At 43.0% G+C, this 23,047-nt stretch overlaps 3 protein-coding genes and 1 long non-coding RNA gene across 4 annotated transcripts in view; 2 read left to right on the top strand and 2 right to left on the bottom strand.

Annotated features, from left to right (window-relative positions):
* Positions 1-1,185: 1,185 nt before the first annotated feature.
* On the top strand, positions 1,186-3,423 carry mchr1b (melanin-concentrating hormone receptor 1b). Its single transcript, XM_062530932.1, has 2 exons — positions 1,186-1,200; positions 2,190-3,423. The coding sequence occupies exons 1-2, from the start codon at positions 1,186-1,188 to the stop codon at positions 3,258-3,260; spliced, it is 1,086 nt and encodes a 361-aa protein (XP_062386916.1). The 3' UTR covers positions 3,261-3,423.
* A 3,835-nt stretch (positions 3,424-7,258) lies between these two features.
* On the top strand, positions 7,259-9,456 carry LOC134076134 (uncharacterized). Its single transcript, XM_062531137.1, has 2 exons — positions 7,259-7,778; positions 8,126-9,456. The coding sequence occupies exons 1-2, from the start codon at positions 7,483-7,485 to the stop codon at positions 9,021-9,023; spliced, it is 1,194 nt and encodes a 397-aa protein (XP_062387121.1). The 5' UTR covers positions 7,259-7,482; the 3' UTR covers positions 9,024-9,456.
* Positions 9,457-9,558: 102 nt separating this feature from the next.
* LOC134076135 (uncharacterized) lies at positions 9,559-11,275 on the bottom strand. The gene is made up of 2 exons (XR_009938545.1): positions 10,845-11,275; positions 9,559-9,966 (listed from the first exon to the last, which is right to left on the bottom strand). It is a non-coding gene; the product is annotated as an uncharacterized LOC134076135 (long non-coding RNA).
* A 4,490-nt stretch (positions 11,276-15,765) lies between these two features.
* Positions 15,766-23,047, bottom strand: part of usp43b (ubiquitin specific peptidase 43b) — a 65,908-nt gene continuing 58,626 nt past the window's right edge. Inside the window, exons 12-15 of the mRNA XM_062532097.1 lie at positions 20,870-21,230; positions 20,344-20,502; positions 18,869-18,979; positions 15,766-18,557 (exon numbers count right to left, since the gene is read on the bottom strand). Coding sequence (XP_062388081.1) covers positions 17,392-18,557; positions 18,869-18,979; positions 20,344-20,502; positions 20,870-21,230 — 1,797 coding nt within the window. The 3' untranslated portion in view covers positions 15,766-17,391. The remainder of the gene's footprint in view (positions 18,558-18,868; positions 18,980-20,343; positions 20,503-20,869; positions 21,231-23,047) is intronic.

Here is a 23,047-nt window from a genome sequence, read left to right as displayed (position 1 = left end):
CATCTGGTAAGGCACAATCAATTCCAAATGAGGTACACAGACATACTGTCATCCAGGCAAAGTCTATTTCAGGAAAACAATAGCTAAATTAATTCTGAATCTGCACACTATATTGCCAAAAGTATTGGGTCACCTGCCTTGACTAGTATATGAATTTAAGTGACATCCCATTTCTAATCCATATAGGGTTTAATATGATGTTGGTCCATGCTTTACAGCTATAACAGCTTCAACTCTTCTAGGAAGGCTTTCCTCAAAGTTTAAGAGTGTGTTTATGAATTTTTGACCATTCTTCCAGAAGCGAATTTGTGAGGTCTGATGTTGGATGAGGAGGCTCTCATCTCCACTCTAATTCATCCCAGAGGTGTTATTGTATTGAGGTCAGGACTGTGTAGGCCAGTGAAGTTCATCCACACCAAACTCATGACATGTCATGTCTTTATGGACCTTGCTTTGTGCACTGGTGCACAGTCATGTTGGAACCATAGGGTTGGAACAGGAAGGGGCCATCCTCAAAGTCAAACTTCCCACTAAGTTGAGCGCATGGAATTGTCCAAAATCTATTGGATAATGCTGTAGCATTCAGGGTTATAGGGACAAAGCCCAGATTGGGGACAGCTCCTGTCTGTGCTGGAAGTCTGAGGTGCGTAGTGTAAAGAGGAGAGGCAAGAGTACAGGCTACAGTTCCCCTGTGGTGCTTCTGCGCTGCTGACCACCTCCTTAGACACACATCTTCTCAGCTGTATGAACTGTGGTCCATCCATCAGGTAGGAAATGATGCATGAGGTTATGGGGGTTCATAAGAGTATTAATTGTATAGTGTTGAAGACACTGGAAAAGGCAACAAAACAAACATTATTCTGAAGGTGCTGCAAGCTTCGTCCAAGTGCTGAAGCATGACTGCATCTTCAACACCAACCAGTGTTCTTCATGCCACGCAGGGTTTTCATGATATATAATCACACCTTTTGAGGAGTGTCGGTATAGCGTCACTAGATGTCACTGAATTTCCATTTGACTACCAAAAGAAGGACCGTCAACGTGGCTTTGCTTAACGCATTCGCTCAAAGACTTAGGAGCGTCTCGCGCTGAAAGGAGATTCCTGCCATATCTCCAAAGCCAGTAGGCTAGTCATGGATTTGGACATTTACGGGAGCAGCTCACACGGCACAGACAATGGGACCGATGACGCAAAGTCAGGTAAACGTACCCATCAATTCTGAATTAACACTTTGTATTGTCATTTGCTAGAACTTGCCATGTTATGCTGTGGAGTTTGTCATTTTGGAAATTAGCGAACCTTAGAACATTATTGAGCTGCATCATACATCTAACATTAACCTATAAGAATATTTGGCTCTGGGCTATAGCCTCATAGCCTACCATAACTACTACTAGGCTACTACTGCTACTCTTTTAATCTTTTAGCAATTTGCCATGCAACCTGTAACTAAGCCTATGCTACTATCGCAAACGATCAAATTGCATGTAAACAAAATCAAACTGTATCCAGAAAAGCTGTGGGTTCAATACCTGGCCACTTACCCTTAGCTGCTCTAAGTAGATTGACATCGCTTTGAATAAAAAAAGCGTGAGGCAAATTATTAAATAATAAAGAGGTAATAACACAATAAAACACACTGTTGTCATAATGTTGCATTATTTGAAATGTGCATATTCTCCATCACCCTCCCCTATTTTCATATTGCTGCTGCAGCTCAAATGGGAAAACAACAACAGTCTAGTCCTACAGAACTGCATAGAGACGACAATAATGATTTGTGCATTTCAAATATTGATAACTAATCCATGAACACATTGAGCTATGCACAGCCACATTCACACTAGGCTACACAGGTATTCATGTTTTTTGAAAGTGCCTTTGTACTGTATGTGCATGACAAATAAACTGTATGACACTGTATTATCCTGTATTATACTGTATCCTGACACTGTATTATCCAAATCACAGCTGTGGTTATATCCTTATCCCACTCTCACTTGTGCCATATTGCTAAGTTAGCCCTTAGGATTATGATTCTATTTCCATTTGGTCTCCAAATGAACTCATGTTTGAGTTAATGTCAAGTTAACGAAAAAGTCTAGTTCAGTGTTGACTTTTGTTGTTTGGAAAACATACTGAACAGAGAGCAAAGGCAAATCTTGGCGCAAGATCTTGTTTCATGTAGAACTTTTTAAATTCCCTGCATCCAGATACAGACAGGAGTTACCACAGTGCCCTAATGCCCAGCCTCTTTGGCGCCATTTGTCTTGTTGGCATCGTTGGCAACAGCATCGTGATCTACACCATCGTGAAGAGAAGCAAGTTCCGTGCACAGCAGACCGTACCGGATATCTTCATCTTCAGCCTGTCGGTGGTGGACCTGCTCTTCCTCTTGGGCATGCCCTTCCTCATTCACCAGCTGCTGGGCAACGGCTCCTGGTGTTTCGGGGCCACCATGTGCACTATCATCACCGCGCTGGACTCCAACAGCCAGATGGTCAGCACCTACATCCTCACGGTCATGACGCTGGACCGCTACCTGGCCACCGTGCACCCCATCCGCTTCAACCACGTCCGCACGCCCCACGTGGCCGTGGCGGTGGTGCTGCTGGTGTGGCTCCTGTCCCTGCTGTCCATCACGCCCGTGTGGATGTACGCCGGCCTCATGCCCCTGCGCGACGGCTCGGTGGGCTGCGCGCTGCTCCTGCCCGACCCGGCCCGCGACGCCTACTGGTACACGCTGTACCAGTTCGTGCTGGCCTTCGCCCTGCCCCTGGCCATCATCTGCGTGGTCTTCTTCAAGATCCTCCAGAGCGTGGCGTCCACCGTGGCGCCGCTGCCCCAGCGCAGCCTGCGCGTCCGCACCCGCAAGGTGACCCGCATGGCCGTGGCCATCTGCCTGGCCTTCTTCCTGTGCTGGGCGCCCTACTACATCCTGCAGCTGGCCCACCTGGGCGTGCAGCGGCCCAGCTTCGCCTTCCTCTGCACCTACAACGTGGCCATCAGCCTGGGCTACGCCAACAGCTGCATCAACCCGTTCCTCTACATCGTCCTGAGCGAGACCTTCAAGCGCCAGCTCCTGGGCGCCCTGCGCCTGCCCCACCAGCGCAGTCTGAGGGTGGAGCCGGGCACCGGCGACGGCAGCCTCAACATGCGCCTGATGCCCGACGCCGGCGCCGGCGCCCGGGAGCGCGGGCATTTCTTCAGGGATCAGCTGCTCAACCACATGACGCCAGTGACGGCTGCAGTACACTGATGACTGATCAGTCAACATGACATCAGGGCGCAAATCATAAGCATGGTAAATAGTGTCCCTCCCAACCATGTATGCTGTATGTATGCCTCCATTTTACTGTATACCATATTGACCGTGTATGCCTATGGTTTGTGTATGCATTATGTATGATATTATAAATATACATGAGAAACATTATACTTTCATAGTATCTCTTTCTATGAGGAACTACCCAGGGTGTCACAAGGTTCTGGTTAAGTGGCTCAAAAAACGGAATATTATACTTTCAAACACTTTCTATGCATAAAAGAGCGAGACTGACCAAGCACCAAAGACCAACTGAAGTCCTAACACCCATGACCATACATGTACATGCAATCCCATCATCTGATTGTGTTTGTTGTATGCAGTTGGCAAGACAATGACGTTGGAGATAATTTAAGACATTACTGTGCATTACACATATGCATACACATTATGCACATTAAAACAATTTTCATCTTATTTGTATCAATTATTCTGAACAACTGTGTAGTAAAAGCATGCACTTTAGTGCACTGTTCAGCATCTACATTCTTGGAATGCATTTCAATTATGAAACATTTGTCAGTAATAATTGCACATTATTTATTATAAGTGTCCATTGTCACTTTTGCTTCAGCTTTGTGTTCGGAGCCATTTTTACATCTCAGTAAGACAAGCTGAATTCTTAGTAAAATGTGTAATATCATGGATGCCAATGGTTGGTCATTTTAGTGGTTGTATTGTATTTTCTTTTCTTTAACAGTGGTTCAGCTGAACAGGCAAGTAAGCAACGAGTTAAACTACCTCAAAATGTTACTGTGTTTACTGTAAATTCTAGACACTGAGCATTAGCCGACTATTACATTACTTTATTAAGATTTGTGGTGTGGATTGAATTATTTTTATGGAAATAATTTAGATGGTTTCTGACCAAAGTCTTTCAGCTGTATTACAAAAAGTGATGTGAGTGTGTGTGTATGAGTGTGCGTGCGTCCGTGTGTGTGTGTGTGTGTGTGTGTGTGTGTGTGTGTGTGTGAGTGTGTGTGTGTGTGTGTGTGTGTGTGTGTGTGTTGTGTGTGTGTCAGCCTTCAACAATGCAAAGTGTTACTGTGCAATAGTGCTATATCCACGACACGTTATAATGTAAAAGACAAATTGCACTGGAGATCTCTTAAGGCCTGGCCTCAGGTTTATTTTTAAGGATAATATAAAATACACATTCACTGGATTTTTAAATGACAGGCTTGGAGTGTTGTCTTTTTTCATGTTTTTTTGTGTACAACCTCAGCTGTAATTATATATGTTTATTCTGGTCCATTGATGAATATTGTGTTAGAAATAAATGTTGTCATAATGATTTGTTGTCAAAGAGCTTTTCTTGTGTCCCCACACTTTTTTAGTCAGGCAGAATGAGACCAGGTTGGAAAGATAATGGATGGTGCTTCCAATAACATTAAGAGTAATCGTGTTAAAGGTGCAGTCAGCGATAATTTTTAAAACCATCACATTCGGCAATCATCTACTCACAGTACGCTAGCTGTCCATTCAATGTGTGCACTGATAAACAGGCTCTGAAAACTGGAAACAAACAAAGTGGGGGCAGCCTGCCCATTAAACAGAAATGAAACCCTGTGTGGTTTCTCTGGGAATTCGGAAGAGAGGAGTGAGCTAACTCTATGGTGTGTTTCGTTTGGTCCTTGGTGTAAAATGTGATATACGCCGTTTTGGACAAAAGTGTCGAATACATTTATATTGAAACATAAACATAAACAAATGCAACCTCCTGATCAATCGCTTACCACCCCTTTAAACAATCATGGTCTCGATATTAACCAAAACAATAATGGTTATGATTTTGCATCGTCCAGCTACCTGTCTCTTTGTCAATGTTTTTTACCAATTTAACAACTGAATGTCTCAGAAAAATTCTACCAAACAAGATAAGTGCTGTTATATTTGGAAAAAAAGGAGGAAAGACTTACCATTGTCACTCGACACAAAAGGGCTTAAAGGTATGGTCAGCAATTGTATGCCATTTGTAAAAGGCCATAGTTTTTTTTTTCACATTCAGTGAACTGGCCTCTCCTTGCCTTGCCTATAGAAATATCAGAACACTTGCACATTGCCAAAGGAAAAAACTGTTAGCAGAGGCACTCCAAGATTTTTAGAAATATAAAAAGCCTTTAATGGTTCATGGCAAGGGTATTTAAAAGCACATGGGCCTACGTGTTACGGCCATATTGGCCTTCATCAGGGCATAGACAAAGGAAAATGCCCTGATGAAGGCCAGTATGGCAGTAACGCGTAGGCCCATGTGCTTTTAAATACCCTTGCCATGAACCATTAAAGGCTTTTTATATTTCTAAAAATCTCGGAGTGCCTCTGCTAACCCTTTGTTCCTTTGGATTCTAACCTCACCTGTAGCAGAAGAGCACCTGAGTAGGCTTACTAATTTATAGACTCCTGAGCGCCCTAAGCCCTTTTGTGTCTTCACCCTGCACATTGCCATTTGATGGTGCATGCACATTCATGGACTACTGTATACTGCACAAATACACTGGAAGCTTTGCATACACTGGAAGCTTTGCATAGGCTACTGTACCAGTACAAGTCACCAACATGGCACCCATTTCGTCCAACTTCTCTTTTTGAGTAACACAGCAGGATCCACCACTGCATCTGCATTTGGAGAGATGCTGAGGATTAAAGCATCCATTTGATGGTGTGCAATGTGCATGTTCTTCTTGTCCCGCTCCCCAGGACCCATGTCTGCACGTGGAGTAATGTTTAGGATTAGACATACTGAGCATACAGATTTACACATTTACAGCCATTGAGCGCTGGCAGAAAACCTATTGTACAGTCAAAGGAAAGCAGTAATTACCTTGGTTTAGTAAAGAGCATGCCTTCTTTATTCGTCTACATCAAGAGGTATGCTTCAAATAGTGTAGTGCATTGTACAACCCCAAATCAGAAGAAGTTGAGATGTTGAGTAAAATTCAAATAAAAACATAATGTGAGAATATATAAATCTCGTAAACCCATAGCTGCAAGAAGGACATACACAACATACTGTTGAAAATGTTGAATGTATATTTCATGGAAAATACATGTTCATTTTTCGATGCCAACAACATGTTTCAAGAAGAGTTGGGACGGGCATTCTTTTTTGCCACTATGTTGCTTCACCTCTTCATTTAAGAGTGAAGCCATGTGACCGTTGGTCACGTTACATGGCAGTGGCAGACATGCATTAAATATGAAATTATACTGAGAGCTCGGTAGCTTTAGCCCAGGGTTAAGAAACTAATCAATATATAGGAGCATTGATCTATGAATACTGTTGCGGTAAAAGGCACAAACTGCATTGTTTTGGATCTGAAAAGCGACACAAAAATAATTTTCCTGACAGAGTAGTGTGTGTCCATGTCCAAGCAGAAAGTCCTCCCTCATACAAGGTTACATGTTCTTTATAACCCACCTATATTTACAGTACAGTATATTGTTTGTACTTATCTTTTCTATGCTCTATGGTGCCAGTTTAATTCACTTCTCTTATCCCATGAATTCTCCAAAAAAATCATATATTGATAAGATCATTGTTTTGCACTAAGAAAAACTAAACCAAAAAAAACCTGCAGCTACTATTAAAATTAAGTACCAAATCCTTAGTCTTCTGAAATGCCAAGGCACAGAATAAACAGTGGTTAAGTCAGGAGAAAGGATTAAAAAGCCTTTATTAACACAAGCTTAGTTGATTCCATTCCACCCAAGTCATTTTGTAGGGGAAGAAATGTTGGCTTGAAGTCAAACAAACTCAGCAAAGCAAAGCTTAACTTCACACTTTGGAAGGAACAGATGAAGGGAATTATTTTTTATATTAAAAAATGCTTTTGATTTATTCTTTGCGGGGGGCACCTGGTTCTGTATTTGCACAAGGAGCACTCCCTTTCTTAGCAAGTATGCGACATGCAGTATAAGGAGGTGTTCACACGGGGAGGTTTTTATTTACAGAAAACACCTGACCTGGGTGGTTTTTTTAAAGATAAAAAGCCGACAGGTTTTTTTTTATTATTCCCCCAACAACCGAACGTTAAACTTGATTCCCATGACAACTGCCGTTCTAGAGCACAAGTACCGGTAGTCTGGGTTACACAGTAGCAGCGGTTCGGCCAAGTTGTTGTAAACAGTGTCAACTTGCAGTTGTTTTGTGTTCACGATGTCGAGGATGCGAAAATTAGCCCTAGTTTTAGCGTTAGATGCCGATGAGGATGGCGGTAACGAGCATTCCCGTTTGTGGGTGCATGATATTAACCGGGGACGGCAGCACTATGGTGCATTTCATAGTCTTGTTCAAGAGCTACGATTTGATAATGCACGGTTCGCTGCTTATTTCCGACTTGACAAATGTCAATTTGAAGCCCTTTTGCGTGTTGTTGCACCAACTATATCAAAGCAAAACACCATAATGAGGCAAGCCATCAGTCCAGAGGAACGACTGAGCATCTGTTTAAGGTAAGTCCACAAATTTATTCATATTAAAATCCTATGAAATCAGGTGACTTGTCTCTGCTTTGCCTACATGCCTAATAAAAGCTGTGTTGTTAAACTGAACACTTTTAACATTACGTATCTATATAATACAGTAGGCAAGGCCTGATAGCACCCACTGGACATTATGTAGGCTATATGCCTAATGCATTATGCATAACCTAGCTGTCAGACTTTAGGTTGCAAAAAAACACTGCTGTCTTTAGATTATACATAGCCTGCTGTGAGAATCTATCAACATTCAAGGTTAAAAGGTGTATACACGTGCCTGCTAAATTGTGTTAAACTAAATTATATTTCTCTTTGGATAGGTATCTGGCAACAGGTGATTCTTTCAGATCCATTGCCTTCAGCTTCAGGGTGGGTGCCAGCACTGTGGCAGGCATCGTTCAACAAGTGTGCTCAGCTATTTGGGATTGTCTCCTGGCTGATTATATGCCTGTTCCAGACACGTCAGATTGGAGAAAGATTGCCATGGGATTCCAGAAGCTGGCATTTCCAAACTGTCTTGGGGCAATGGATGGCAAACACGTGGTAATCGAGGCTCCTCCCTCCAGTGGGTCAGTGTACTACAATTACAAAGGCACTTTCTCCATTGTTCTTCTAGCTGTAGTGGATGCCAGATACTGTTTCAGGCTGGTTGACATTGGGGCTTATGGACGAAACAGTGATGGGGGAACCCTCTCTGCATCTGCCTTTGGTACTGCCCTGCGCCAGAACACATTGGGTATTCCTGAGGACTCCATCCTCCCAGGGGCAGAACATCTGGGTCCAATGCCACATGTGTTCCTGGCAGACGAGGCCTTTCCCTTGCGCCGCAACATCATGCGCCCATATCCAGGTTACAACACTGGAGAGAAGAAAGTGTTCAACACTCGCCTGTGTCATGTGCGCAGGATGGTTGAGTGTGCGTTTGGCATACTGGCATCTCAATGGAGGGTGTATCGTCGTGTGCTGTGTGTGTCTCCAGAGGTGGCAGAGAATGTTGTGAAGGCCACCTGCATGCTTCACAACTTCATAAGGTGGGATACCAGAACTGCACCTATGTCATCTACTGGAACATCCGCAACTGAGCCATCACAGGGTCTCCAAAACGCACCTCGTCTTGGCACCAACAATGCCGGCAGAGAAGCTGTGGCAGTGAGGGAGAAGTTTGCACAGTATTTCATATCTGAAGCTGGACGAGTTCACTGGCAGGATAACATCTAGGCCTTATAGAACCAAAAAACAACAGCTCTTTTAAGAGCTACCCAAAGCTTCTACAGTACTTAAAGCTATTCCATTTCATTACCAGCAAATGCACTTTTTACATTCTTGTACATAAGAGATGCTAAGTCTCTCTGAATTCAAGTGTGAAGTCATTCATTACACATGTTAATCTTTAAAGTATTGAGTTACAAAGTATGTATATAAGATCTAATTCTCTGTGTCCACTTTTTTTTATAATCCCTGCTGAGTACACCAGAGGCCCAGACTAGGACCAGGACCAGGACCAGGACCAACTTACTTCTTCCCCGGGACAGTCCGTGTGACATATGATGCTCAACAAGAGTTGTGGATATGCCCAAGGTTTCTTCCTAAACAAAAAACAACCAGAAGGGAGTTTCCCTTTGCCTCCATGACTCTTGGGTGTATTGTAATTTGGCACTGTACAAATAAAATTGAATAGCATTGAATTGAATTATTTCTGTAATGGAAATCATTGTATGGGTTAATAAGATAAGGAAGAGGCACAAAACATATGTCATTGTTCAGTCATAAATGTATTTAATATTGAATTAATTTAATAATTAATTTAATTAGGCTATTCTTCACCAAATTCTATATCATAAAACAGGGATTGCATGCGACACTTTAACAACGCTTGCCTACGAGGCTCCAGCCTTCGCAATGTGGGGGCAAAACTAAGCAGGAACCGCTCATGCTCATCTTCCTCTTTGGCAATGGCACTGAGGACCTGTTGCTGGTATGGGGTTACGGTATGAGTGGTCTGCTTCTTCTTCCCCCTCTCTGACCGCATAGGCCCCAATTGTTGCTGCTGTTGTTGTGGCAGTGGTTGTGGGGAAGGGGAGGGAGAGGGTGGGGAATTGACGTGTGCAGGACCGAGCCCAGGACTTGACGGGGAACTAATATTAGAATCATCCAATGTAGTCTGTCAGGTAAAGGAAACACAAGACTGCATTACAAGACAGCATTACAACACAGCATAAACAATGTTGCCATCTCAGCCCTTAACAAAATGAGCAGCACTGATAGATAGATAGATAGATAGATAGATACTTTATTGATCCCCAAAATTCACTGAAGCTGAAACATAGCCTACAACAGTCCTAAAGCTTCACTCAATAGATTTAATATGAATTTTCCTGTTCATTGTGATATATTATCTAAATCTCATCTACTCTTACCTCATTACTTTCGCATATGGCATTTAAAATGCTCTCTGCTGTCTGGCTTGTATCGAAGTTGCTAACGGTGTCCCTGTTTTGTATGTATGGCTCCAGGAAAGACAATATGCTAAGGAACTTCCACTGGCTTTTATAACCTCCCTCTGATCCACTCCTTTTCTCCTTCACTTCCTTTCGCTCTTTACTGTACTTGCTTCTCAAATATTTCCATTTGTCACGGCAATCTTCCCCTATAGCAGTGAAAATAGTAAACAGCAGATTGGTATGCTTGGCTAGACCTGGGGCAAGGTGGTGGGGGTTAGATAAATGGTAAACCTGGGTCTGTTATGGTTATGGTTGCTTAACATAGACATTGTGGTTCAATTATATTCAATTCAGTTTTATTTTATACAGCGTGGTTAACGTGTATAGAGGAGCCACTCGATGTGTTTCGTTAAGATAACAGACTCCGGGTTCTTCTACTTTATCTGCTTTACTTAATTTACCTAGCAGCTAGGTCTGCCACTTTCGCTACGGTGCCCAACAACAGCTGTGCCTAACAACAGCTGTTAACTGACGTTTATTGCTACCGGTTAGCTTAGCTTGCTAGGTGAGCGGATGAAAAATGAAAAGAAATACTTACAATTATGCCCCAAAATTCCACCAATCGACCTCCAGATGGTTTCCTTGTGGTATATGTTGTGATATAACTTCTTTGTCATGTCATACAGCTCAACATGTTCGCTTACAAGAACAACGAGTTGTTCGGCTGGCAGCTTTGCCTTGTTTGTTTTGGTCGCCATTTTTTTTTTCTGAAAAAAGAACTTTCAATAAAGTTTTACTATGACGCAAACTCTCGTTTCATTGGTCAGCTGTCAAAAAACCACTTGACGCAGGGTGTTTTTTCTTTGGGAGTAGAAATTTCTCAACTTGAAAACCACCCGGGGTAGGTGGAAAAAAACGCCGGTGGCGGTGGTTTAAAAAGCGCCCAGTACCTTTTTTAAGAAAACCTCTCTGTATCATAGGAATATAATGTAAAACATCCACCCGCAACCGGTGAAAAATCCTCCTCGTGTGAACACGCCCTAAGAACTCTTTTTTCAACATGTGTGATGCCACAGAAACAGTATGGAAGTGTGAGCATGAGTACAGTGCACTCTGTATGATTAGATTGACCTCATTCTATTGTTAGGGTTCCCTGTGGTAAGGATGCAGACCAACACGCACAGAGTCTATTGAACATCCTTGCGACTACAGGTCCACATAGATGGCTGAGTACACCCTTGACAAGACTGTTTACAGTGGTTATCTCTGGTCCAACTCTGAGTACCGGTATACCATTTCAGTGATATAATGACTGCACGGCATACTTCGGTAGCCTGGCAACACAATGCATACATTGGCCATCTTGCATTTTCAGGATGTGTTCTGCTTGGGGGTGGGGGTAGCAACAGTTGAATTAGGTGTACATGTATATGTGACTGTCTATTGTAGAAAAGTGATGTGTAAATCTGTTTTCACACAGAACAAAGTACAATACGATGAAAATATAAAAATGAAAAAACTTAATGCAATTAAATAAACGATTTTATATAATGATAAAGCAAAACCATCAATCACCAATAATTGCACTACTACTACTACTACTGCTATGACTACTATTACTACTAATTACTACTGTGGCCTGTGGTGTAGTTTGGGTTTAAGTTCTAGATTGAAATTGAAAATGAAAAGTATGGATCAGCTTGTGCCAAAAACTGGGTTGGCAAACTTGGCAACATCTTAATTCCCATTACAGGGAGGAGTTGTTGACTGTATGTGGGAATTTACAGTTTGTGGATCCATAAAATAAAATCTATTTGAAATGATTTTTGTTCACAAATGCATGGTTCTCGTAAAGACACATTCGGTGAACGTGCAGCTATGAGAGAAGACAGGAAGAAGCAGCGCATCCTCACACGCCCCATCTCATCTGATGAATGATGTTTCCTGTTTCCAGGGGATTCTGCTGCCGTACTCTTCCACAAGCACCTTTGTGCTGATACCCATTTTAGAGAGTGAATGTTAAAAATATGAAATAAATAAATTAATTAATTTAAAAAAGGGTTTAAGCCATATCTAATAAAGTCTTTTTAATTAATTCCTTCTCTCTTCTTACGCTTGACTAAGTGCCTTGAACCTGTTTGTTTGTGAGTGAAACAGCACTGTCTGTATATTTGTCCATTAAGGGAGAGAGCTATAGTGTGATCTGATCTGTTTGGGTATCTATGTTTTTTGTGGAGTTAAGATGTGAAATTTCTGTTTATGTTGATAACCTAAATGACAAAATGTTATTTGAATCCTTGTTTCCAAGATCCACCCACCTACTGTAGATCTTCTTTCCTGGAGATCTAGTCTGGAACACCACAGTCCATAACTGTTTCCCTCAAACCAGAAAAATGTACAGTGAGACCAATCAGCGATGAGAGAGGTAGACGAAACCTAAACTTATTGCAATAAATTAAAACAGTAAACAGCAACTCCTGGCTGCAAATATAAAAAAAATGCAGTTGAAAAAATGCATACATTTATTTAGAGCAAAGGTAGACTCACAGTATGTACATTGTTTGACTGATTGGTAAGGCTGGACAAAGGATTTCAAAGTTAGGGCCCATCGCAATGCAAGTGTTGCAAACAAATCCGCATCATGAGTCACTGGACTTTATTCACTTTGTGATTTTTCCAGGTTACGTAACTCCCATTGTGCTGATAAAATGAATAGTTTGGGAGTAGTCTATTAGCCTATGGGCAAAAGAAAATTCTCTGTAGGCTCTTTGACATAATGATATTGGCCGGGTTTCCCAGATTCGGTAAGAAGCTCTTAAGTGCTAAGAACTTCTTAGGAGCCTATTTTTTTTAAAGGCCAGTTATTTCATGGATCCAGGATAAAGTTCCCTTCACCTTTGGAATTAAATTAGCCCCACATCATCACATACCCTTCACCATACATGTGGTGTTTTTTCAGTTTTCAGCATCAAAGATTTGGTCATATCATTCTAAGCTGCCAGTGCAGATGAATCAACATCAGATAAGTCATCATGCTGAAAATGTGTTATATACACATTTTAACAATGTGAAAACATGATAAGCCTGAACTGACAGTTGAAACTGATCATTTTTCATTTCCAGTGGCAGAAACACATTGTCTTAAACAGACTGAAGCTCAAAGACCATGCTCCCAGGTCTTCATATGTTTATGTCCTATGTGGGATAACGCTCAAATCACCAATTAATCCATACACATCTTCCCTTCATTTTGTGTTCAGTCTGATGTCAAGAGAGCATGCAGCCGCACCTCAGTTTCTCCACTGTTACAAGGTCTGTATTTCTTCACCCAGCTAGAATACACAATGGCGGTGTTTGATGTTAATGCTGTTCACCCAGTGACACTGGGGATTGAGACCAAAATGATTTCTCAGAATGCAATCACAAAGTGAAGTTGAAGGATTAAAACAAGTAGTTTCACTGCTTTGCTACTGGATATAAACATACTGGATTTAAACAAGTATTATGTTACATATTCATGCAAAACATTTCGTCTGACATGAATTAAAGCAGAATATTGAATTTCCATAATTAGTCATGACGTGCTAAATGAGCAGAGACCTAGGACTCATTTGTCATTCGTTATTTCATTTTGATTATTATTTCAACACTGTAATTCATGTCTCCATGTTTTCCCACCACTTTGAGTTAATTTGACGGTTTTATTGTCTTTATATTATTACTGCAGCTGAAAGACTTCTTTAATTAATTACATTGAATTACTTTTATACATTTTCTATTTATAAGCCACAACACAAACCTGAAGGGTAATTGCAAGAAAATTATTATTGCTTAATACATGTATTAAGGATATGTATGTATATCAGGAGAAGCAGAATAGACGTCACTCTCTGAATGAGGTTTACTGCACAATGAAGTCTCTAAGAAAAAAAAACCCCATTTCATACAGAAAGGTGTTCAAGGTTATACCAGTAAAAGCCTTTGTCCTTACTGGAAAAGACTTCGGGAACTGCTCTTTGTATCCATGTCGACAAGGATGACAGAGAAAGAACACACACAAGATTCATATTTCATATTTCAAACACACCCTTCCACTTGAACCTTCCTGCAAAAAAAAATAAAAAAAATCTCCTGGGTCACTTATTCCCTTTCTCATTCTGTATTATTTTAAAACATGGTACTTTGCATTGCATTTCCAAAGTAGCTTGTGCCAGTTGTAGTTGAGTTGTAGTTGGCTGTCAAACGGCACTGCTCATAACTACAGTATTTATATGGTTTCTTTTGGACACTTCAACCACCCCCTGTTCCAAATGACAAAACAACAGGAAGGACTTTCCATAAACACATGCTTTTGCATGAGCAGTTCATCATTAGATGAAGTCCCTTCAGCTGCTCCCAGCATCTGTCAATCTGTCACATCAGACACCACTTACTGTTGAGCCTTCTGGAGGTGCCATGGGCCTAATTAAAAGAAACACAGAGTAAGGAAGGTGCCTACTTGAAAACTCCATCACAATTCTCATGAAGGCTGCTCTATTGGTGATATTTCTTTGGTTGTCATGATTCTTACGTTGGGCTACTGGCTTTGCTCAGACAGCCTGCATGGGACATACTGTAAGCACTTGCTAAAGAAGCCTTCATATTGCTCATGAAGCCTGCTTTGTTGATGATGTTCTTGTCGCTTTGGTTCTTTGGTTGGCCATTCTAACTGACTGTCTTCAAACTGACTGATATAAGTAAGAGCTTACAAACAGAGGGAATGGCCTCAGAAATCCATGGATACAGGATGCTCCTCCACAGCAAAAGATCACCATGTGGAAAAAGAAACCTCGGGCCCACACACTGACACACCAAAATTGGTTAACTCAGTAGAGCCAACAAAATGTCTAGGGGCAACCTTGTTTGATAAGCAGCAGAATTCTGCCTTCACATTTTGTAATGAAATAAAGTATGTTGCATTCAGAGTTCAATGAAAGGGGCAGAATAATTCTTTACACCTGTGGAGTCCTATTCTGGGTTTTCATAGCCTCTATGAACAATCATGCATGGGCAAACATTTTGAGCAGTGTTGCTGGGCAACCACACAGCATGTTTCATGTTCAAAGGTTCCCTGTGTTCTGATTGGATAATTGACAATTTGCCTATTGATGATTAAAATTCTCAAGTAAAAAATGTTGCCCAATATCAATTGTAGCTTGAATTGTTATTCCTCATTTTGGAAGTCACTTTGGATGAAAGCATCCGTTAAATGAATAAATGTAAGACGTAAAATAAACTGAAACGTATCAGAACAACAACACTCAAGAACGTTGCCCAGCAACATCACATAAAAAGTTGCCTTGTGTATCATCAACTAGAACTAAAGATGTCAGTGTCCTGACTCATGCCATACTGTATGACAAGAACACTGTCATCATCGTGACTACCTGTGGCAATAACAGCCTTCACCAAACAATACCTCAGAGTTACAAGAGTGCTGCTTCATGACAGGGACAACACAGACAACATGCCCAGGAAGGTGAGCTGTAACACACACTGATTTATTACACATCGTCTACACTCATTCTTTACCTACAGCCCAACACTGACCACCATGCAGGCGACCCCCGTCGCTGCACACATCTGCTCACTTCATTACAAAGAGGTTAGAAAATGTAGAGTACAAAAATGTCTTCTATTACAAGGTTTCTACATGGGTCCAGGAGGACATTCAGAGTCTTCTGGAACCAAAGTGCTCGAACAAAGAATATGCTAAAAAAAAAAAACTTAACAGTGAATCAGTTTGACTTAGATTAAATTAACCTGGCATGTATATATGGTACACAAAGTGCACTGTAATTGGAACACACAAAGCAAACACGTGACACTGAGTCTCTTCATGAACTCAGAAGTAACAGAAAGAAATGATCACATTTAAAAAGAAAAAAAGAAGCGTAACCAAGTCGAAGAAACACAATTAATATTTGGACTGTTGCAGTGAACATACCCAGTTATGAACTCCGGCAAAATTTCCATTTTGAAAGTAGTTCTATCAGTTCTATCAGTATCCAATATCCCTTCCAAAACCAATAGGCCTACGGCAATTAAACAGACTAAACGATAAATATGTAATGCCAACAATCAATGATGTATGGAAATTGTTACAGAATTCAAAACAGAATACAGAAAACAATTTGTCTTTTTTTTAAAAAGAATGTGTTGTGAATGAAAAGCAGGTTCCAAACATTCAAGATGGTCAAGAAAGTCAGGAAATAAGCAACAGAAGTCATTTGATCAAGTCTACTGTCAGGATCATATTCCTCTAAAGTAGACAATAGATCCTGCACAGTAGCCTTTACAAAGGCAGTTTGCAGTGTAATTTCATCGTTCTAATAGCACATCGTAAATTTGATTTCTATGTTTAACCGTTGCCAGTGTGCACTGAGGTAAAAAAAAAAAAATACATATATATATTTATATACACCTTCAATTGCATGCAACTGCACGCATGGAACAGGTGATGCCTGCCATTCAATCCGGAAGGCACTTAAAGTACAGCACTGAATATGAATTGCAAGAGCATTGTATGAAACCACTATGAAAACTGTTGCCTCCACACCATCTGCAATAGCAGACCTGTGAGAGCCTGGACCCTTTGCTCAACTGCTCTTCTTATGCATGGAAACTGTGACCGAAATCAGCAAAAGCAATACTGCCATCAGGGGAATAGCCATATGGGAAATAACGATTTAAATTATGTTGTGGTCCATACTGAATCGAAATTAGAGAGGAACCTCCATTGTGGCACAAGCCTCAATCACAATGACAGTCCTGTTGTCAGTCTATACATGAGATTTGCGAGTTTAGCGACTGCTGCCCTTATATACCTATCTGGATGATTGCTTATATTTCCATTCTTTTAAGTAGGGGGTATTCAATAAGAGAAGGGTGGAAATGAAATGTGCTGTGTCGAGGGTTTCACAACTACCTCGTAGAAGCTATTAGTAAGAGAAATCAAAAGGTGAAAAATAATAAAGTGTATTAAGATAATCAATACTCAATGACTCACAATGCTCATATCCATGGGACTCGGAAACTAGCCCCAGGTTATTACTTAGTTGCTCGGCGTGCAGTACAACTGGCTAGTTCACCAGCTCCCTTTTATTTTAGAAGCATGATTCCGGCACTCTCCGGGGCCTGCCCAGGGAGGTGGTGCTGTAGCGGGTCCGTTGTAACGTGGCGTAGGACGGCCTGTCCATCACCAAGGCGTGGGGCAGCGCTGGCGGGCCAAGCTGGCCGTTCCTCTGGAGCGACGCTGTCCTGCGCAGGCTGCCGTCCAGCTTCGCCTGAAGACTCGAGGAGCTGTGAGCTCGCTTTATGTCTGCGTTGACGGCGGCGGCGGCAGTGCACTTCCTGCCGTTGGGCATCGCCGCTGCTTTGCCGTGCCGCGCACAGTGCCCCCGGAAGGGCAGAGCCGAGCCGTTGCTGCGCTTGTCCTCCAGGGCGGCGCCGGTCAGGGAGCCGTTGGCGATGAGGGGCCTGATGGACAAGCTCACGTTAGGGAGCTTCTCCTCGTGCTCTCTGGGCCTGTGTGGAAGTTGGTCTTTCTTCTTATGGAGCAGGGACACCGAGCTCTTCGGCTGCGCCCCTACCTCCCCGCTCTTCGTCCCCGTCCGGTGATCCGCCGTCAGGGCTGGTGCCTCGGCCGGCGACCCCGTCCTGCTGAACCCCTGCGGGCCCTGCTGGGCCTTGGCCCGCCTCAGAGTGGAGTCCCTGTTGGACGGAGCCGTGCCGATGGTGGTGGTGGGGAGGTTAGGGTGGGCCTGGCAGGGTTGGGGCCCAGCCGAGGAGGCTCTGGGTGGGGGCTGAGGGTCCGGAGCGCCCCTGGTCCCAGCCCTCCTGGAGCTCCTCCTTCCCAGAGAGCCGTCGTCCCTGCTGCTCGTGCAGACCAGCTCTGGGCCGCTGGGCGGCCTCCGGCACTGGCCCTCCGGCATCCGCGGAGACTCGGCTCCCCTGCCCAGGCTACTCCTGCTGGGGGAACCGCTGGATTCTGGCTTCCGACGGAGTGTCTGGGCCTTGCCTGTGGGTGGGCTGGCTACGAGAGGAACGATGGGCTCTTTGGTGCACCGGGGCCGTCTCCCCGACTCCAGGTACTCCACCAGCTCCCCGGGCATGACTCCGGGGGCGGCGGGTTTCTGGCGGTCCTTGGAGCCGAAGGACCAGCGCAGGGGCAGCATGCGGCCCAGGCCGTCTCTGCTGGGCCGGGTGGGTGACCGCATGCTCACGCTCCGGCCTTGAGTCCCACGCATCAGCGGTCTGCTCTCAAAACCCTCTGGGGAACAAGAGAAATCGATCAGAACCTAAAGACTGATCTCTGCTTTATGTCAATACAGGTTCAGAATTTTTCAATAATTTCAATTTGTATTAAATGTCACATAATCCACAGCATTAGTTATGGTAGAGATCCTACTGTATCTGCTTTGAGAGAGATTGAAAAAAAACAAAAACAAAAACATTACCCATATCTTTAAGTGATCTTAACATTAAAGCTAGATCTTTCTTTTAACTTAGCTTTGCTTCAGTTGTTTCGGTTGCTGATATCACATCCAAACAGAAGGCTTTAATAGACGGAGTGAAACTCACCCATGTCTGTGTTTGCGGACTGCTCTAGAAAGACTGGAGAATCAGGAGCAGGGGGACTGTCCCCTGTCAAGCGGATGAGCCAGTGGTCCGAGGAGCTGGAATTGCTGGAGCCTGGACAGGGATGGGTGAGGGATGGTGACGTGAAGACAGGAGCAAGAAAAAGATCACACAAGATGGAAAGATTAAGTGAGCGAGTGAGGGAAACAGAAGAAAAGATAGAAGGTTCTGAGCAGAAGAAAATTGCGCTCAGTCAGTCAAATTTCTAAGTCAGCTGAAGCACCAAAGACACAGCAGCAGCCGTGCCATCATCTGTGATGCTAGAATAGACATTCTTGCCTCTGACAGGTGAATGACAAGAGCACTTAAGTTGACTGGTATTTAGCATACGGACCAATCAAACCATCAAAATGGAGAATCCAACCCCGGAATCCAATCCATCCCACTGTCAGGCAGCAATGCTACCGCTGCTCCACCACGCCCACAGCAGTTCACACTATATGTTTGCCATGCTATCCAAAGGTAGCCTGGGTGTTCCCATCCTGCCTTGTGCGGTGATTTCATTCACACTGCTAAGGCAACTAACACCCAAATTTTCGCCTGATGTTGGCGACCAATCACAGAACAGGGGAGAAAGCAAGACCATGATGAGCTATGCACAGACGTATTTTATAGACATCCGTGGTGCCCAATGAACGGATCTGGGCATTTTTCAAATACGAGAAAATGAACGTCTGCTCGCCAGACCACGTCTCATTTGAGAAGTGGTAGGCGCTAGCCAGGCTATTCCAAAGGCCTACACTGATTAGTCTTATTGGAGTACAATTGAATGTAAAACAAACTTCTTATAATAATAATAATAATAATAATAATAATGCTATAAAAAATAATATGCTTTATTTGTATAGCACCTTTCATACAGAGAATGTAGCTCAGTGCTTGACATTTGGATTAAGACAATAATAAAAACATTCAGTCATCCCTCTTCATTGCTGTGGCCATTTATGATCCAATCATATACAAAATACTTAGTAGTATACTGTATATATAGGCTTTGCGAACACATGTTTAGGCTAACAAATGCTTGGTATATTCTTAGTACTTGTTGTGATTATATCATATGATTATGTATACAGACGTTTTAAGAACACAATGACCAGAAAGACTGGAATCCTTAACGCTTAACCCCCTACAAGCATGCCATATGGCAACAGTGGCAAGGAGAATAAACCTTGAATAAACCTTGAGCAGAACCTGACTTGACATTTCTTCATGCTTGCTTTGGAAGAGCAATAGATGGGCTTGCCTTGCCTTGCAGCAAGCCCACTAATAAAACCTTGAATAAACCATGAAGACACTTCTTCATGTGCATGTGTAAAATAAGCAAACAAACAAACAAACAAATAAACAAAAGGAAATCCTCTAAAGCATGACCCCTTGTGGTGATCGCTTGACCCTGACTCGTGACTCGTGCTGACCTCTGAGCGAAGATCTGGCTGACCAGGGGGGGATGGTGTTGCGGCGCTGGTAGAAGAGGATGTAGGCCCCTCGCGTGCACACCTCCCCATCAGGTACCGTCTCCACGCTGCTGTCATCGTAGCTGTACCACTGGCCGTCCACTGAGTTCCTGCAGTAAGCTGGATTCACATGGGCGAGTGAAAAAAAAGACACACAAGCACACATATAAACACACAAACATAAAAACACACAGGGAGACGCTTGAATGGTGGATGAAAAGACAAGTATGTGTACACCAAACACACTGCAAATGTTTTTGACCTTTAAATAATGACATAAGCAGCACAGACGCTACCATCTTCAGCTTGATATTGAATAGCTACAAAGGGCCACGTTTCATAGGACATTGGGTGAAAAAATACATTCTTATCCGGACAAATCTTTTTATTTTTTCTTATCTTTTTATACTTCTTATTGTTTTTTTATTTCTCATACTATTCGTAATGTCATTTGCAAATGGTGGATTGATCCTCAGCTCCAGCAAACCTGTGTAGTGGCCCCCGTGCATGCCTCCATGGTGGTTGCACACGGCGTACAGATCGTACAGGAAGTCCTGGGGCTGCTGTTGCTGATGCTGCTGGGGGGGTCGCGGGTGCGCCTGGCTCTGGTGGTGGGGGTGTGGGGGCGCCGCCGCTCCCTGCTGCCTCTTCACCACGTGGGGGGCCATGTCCAGGCCGGTCAGGGGGAAGCGCACCAGCGTGGAGAGCTTGTTGCGCCGGTCGCCCACCTGCCGGAAGCGCTTGAGGTGCAGGATGAGGATGTCCGGCAGCGTCCACAGGCTCATCTGCACCGTGCCCTGCTGCAGCTGCTGGCAGTGCGGGCACTTCCAGGCGTCGTCCGGCGCCAGCTGCCACCACACACACGCACACGCACACGCACACACACACACACACACACACACACACACACACACACACACACACACACACACACACACACACACACACACACACACACACACACACACAGACACAGACACACACACACACACAGATAGATAGATAGATACTTTATTGATCCCCAAGGGGAAATTCAAGACACACACGATAGATAGATAAACTACATAAACTATGAAATTCATCAAACAAAAAACACGTATGGAGCCATTATTTACTAGTGGTTGCCACCTTGTGAGCTTTTTGATTACACACCAGAAACACAGATGGGGATGATGAGGTTGGATACGTTTTGGCTGGATGGATTAAACCACTGCTGAGTGCCCAGCCATGCTATGACCACACCATGCGGAGTGTGGGCAAAACCAAAAGAACGTGCCAAGAAACACATTAACGAAATGTGGAGCCACTTGAGTAGTCATCATGGCCACTGTGCTGAAAAACATTGCATTGACTTCGCTCTTGTGCCTGTCATGGATGCAGTCTGATTGATTAGGAGTCCTCTGTAGAGGAGCCATAGGTCTATAATAAAGGGAGGAAATGCTCCAACTCATAACCCGTTGCCAAGAAACCAGTGGCCCATAATAACCCTATAATAGCCATCGAAGTGAGTTTAATGAATCTCACACTTGCGAGCATACATTTCTGTAATATTGGTGATAAAATTGGAAACTAGAACGATATAGGACTGTCTTAATCCAATGACACATACGTACATCCAATACCACACATTCCATTTCGTTATTATAGTCTGTTCCGTTCCAGTCCCTCAAGTCTATTTAAAGCACCTGGATGCCTATTTAAGTACCTTACACTAAGGAACTCTGCAGTCCAGCCATCCAGCGCCTGCACCACCTGTGTGCCTGATCTGCTCAGTTCGACCTTCATACCAACCCCTGCTAATGGGCAAAGGACCAACCCAGCTGGCATTACAGTCATCTTTCATTTCTCCATTCTCTCTCTCTCTCTCTTTCTCTCATTCACTAACCAAAGGCAAATGGAAAGGATGGAAAATGTGGTTCAATAATTATAATTGGCACGTGTCCAACAAATGATTTGTTTTCTAAAAAGTGAAACACCTTTTATGCCCAGAATACAGATTTTTACAGCTCATTAAACAGTGGGCTCCTGGTGGAACAAACAATAATATCTACTGTCATCAGCACTGACAAATAAGCAAATAAAGTCAATGCTGTGCCTACATAAAAAAAAAACCCTACTGTCCAAGTGTGGTTTTCAACATTTCATAATGCTACTGTATATGCAATACTTGTAAGAGGGAAGGAAGCAATATATCAGTTTCATACAAAGCCATTTCAGCCCTTAATAAGGAAAATTGTGTCACTTCTAACTGCCTCTTTGTCTTTTTCAAAACAGAAAGAGTATGCTTGGTTGTTATTTGGTTGTTTTTTTGTAGCAGCAGCAGCAGCAGCAGCAGAGGCAGCAGCAGGATTACACATAAACTGATCTTCATGAAAGACTTGATGGAAGATCATAGCATGAGACATGGAAGAACCAAGATCTGCATTTTTTATTCCAATAACCCATACCCTAATCAATGCTAAAATAACTGTAGCCAAAGGGGCAGCCTTGTTTTGGCTCTGTTTCTTTGAGAAATGGCAGCTCAATAGGTTACACAAATGGTATGAAACAGCACAGTATAACATTGATGTCAAACAGTAATCCATTACTGATTTTGTGTAACTTAACACTGAAAATAAACCATGCAAGGACATCCATCATGAAGATGTTTTCAATAAGACATTGC

Source organism: Sardina pilchardus, chromosome 3, assembly GCF_963854185.1.
Source record: "Sardina pilchardus chromosome 3, fSarPil1.1, whole genome shotgun sequence".
NCBI lineage: Eukaryota > Metazoa > Chordata > Actinopteri > Clupeiformes > Clupeidae > Sardina > Sardina pilchardus.
Note: the sequence above shows the minus strand (reverse complement) of the source record. Positions and strands in the feature narration are given on the sequence as shown.

Coding starts and splice junctions, on each gene's coding strand:
- LOC134076134 (XM_062531137.1), top strand. CDS start 7,483: ATGTCGAGGATGCGAAAATTAGCCCTAGTTTTAGCGTTAGATGCCGAT. Junction 7,779..8,125: donor CGACTGAGCATCTGTTTAAG/GTAAGTCCACAA, acceptor CTCTTTGGATAG/GTATCTGGCAACAGGTGATT.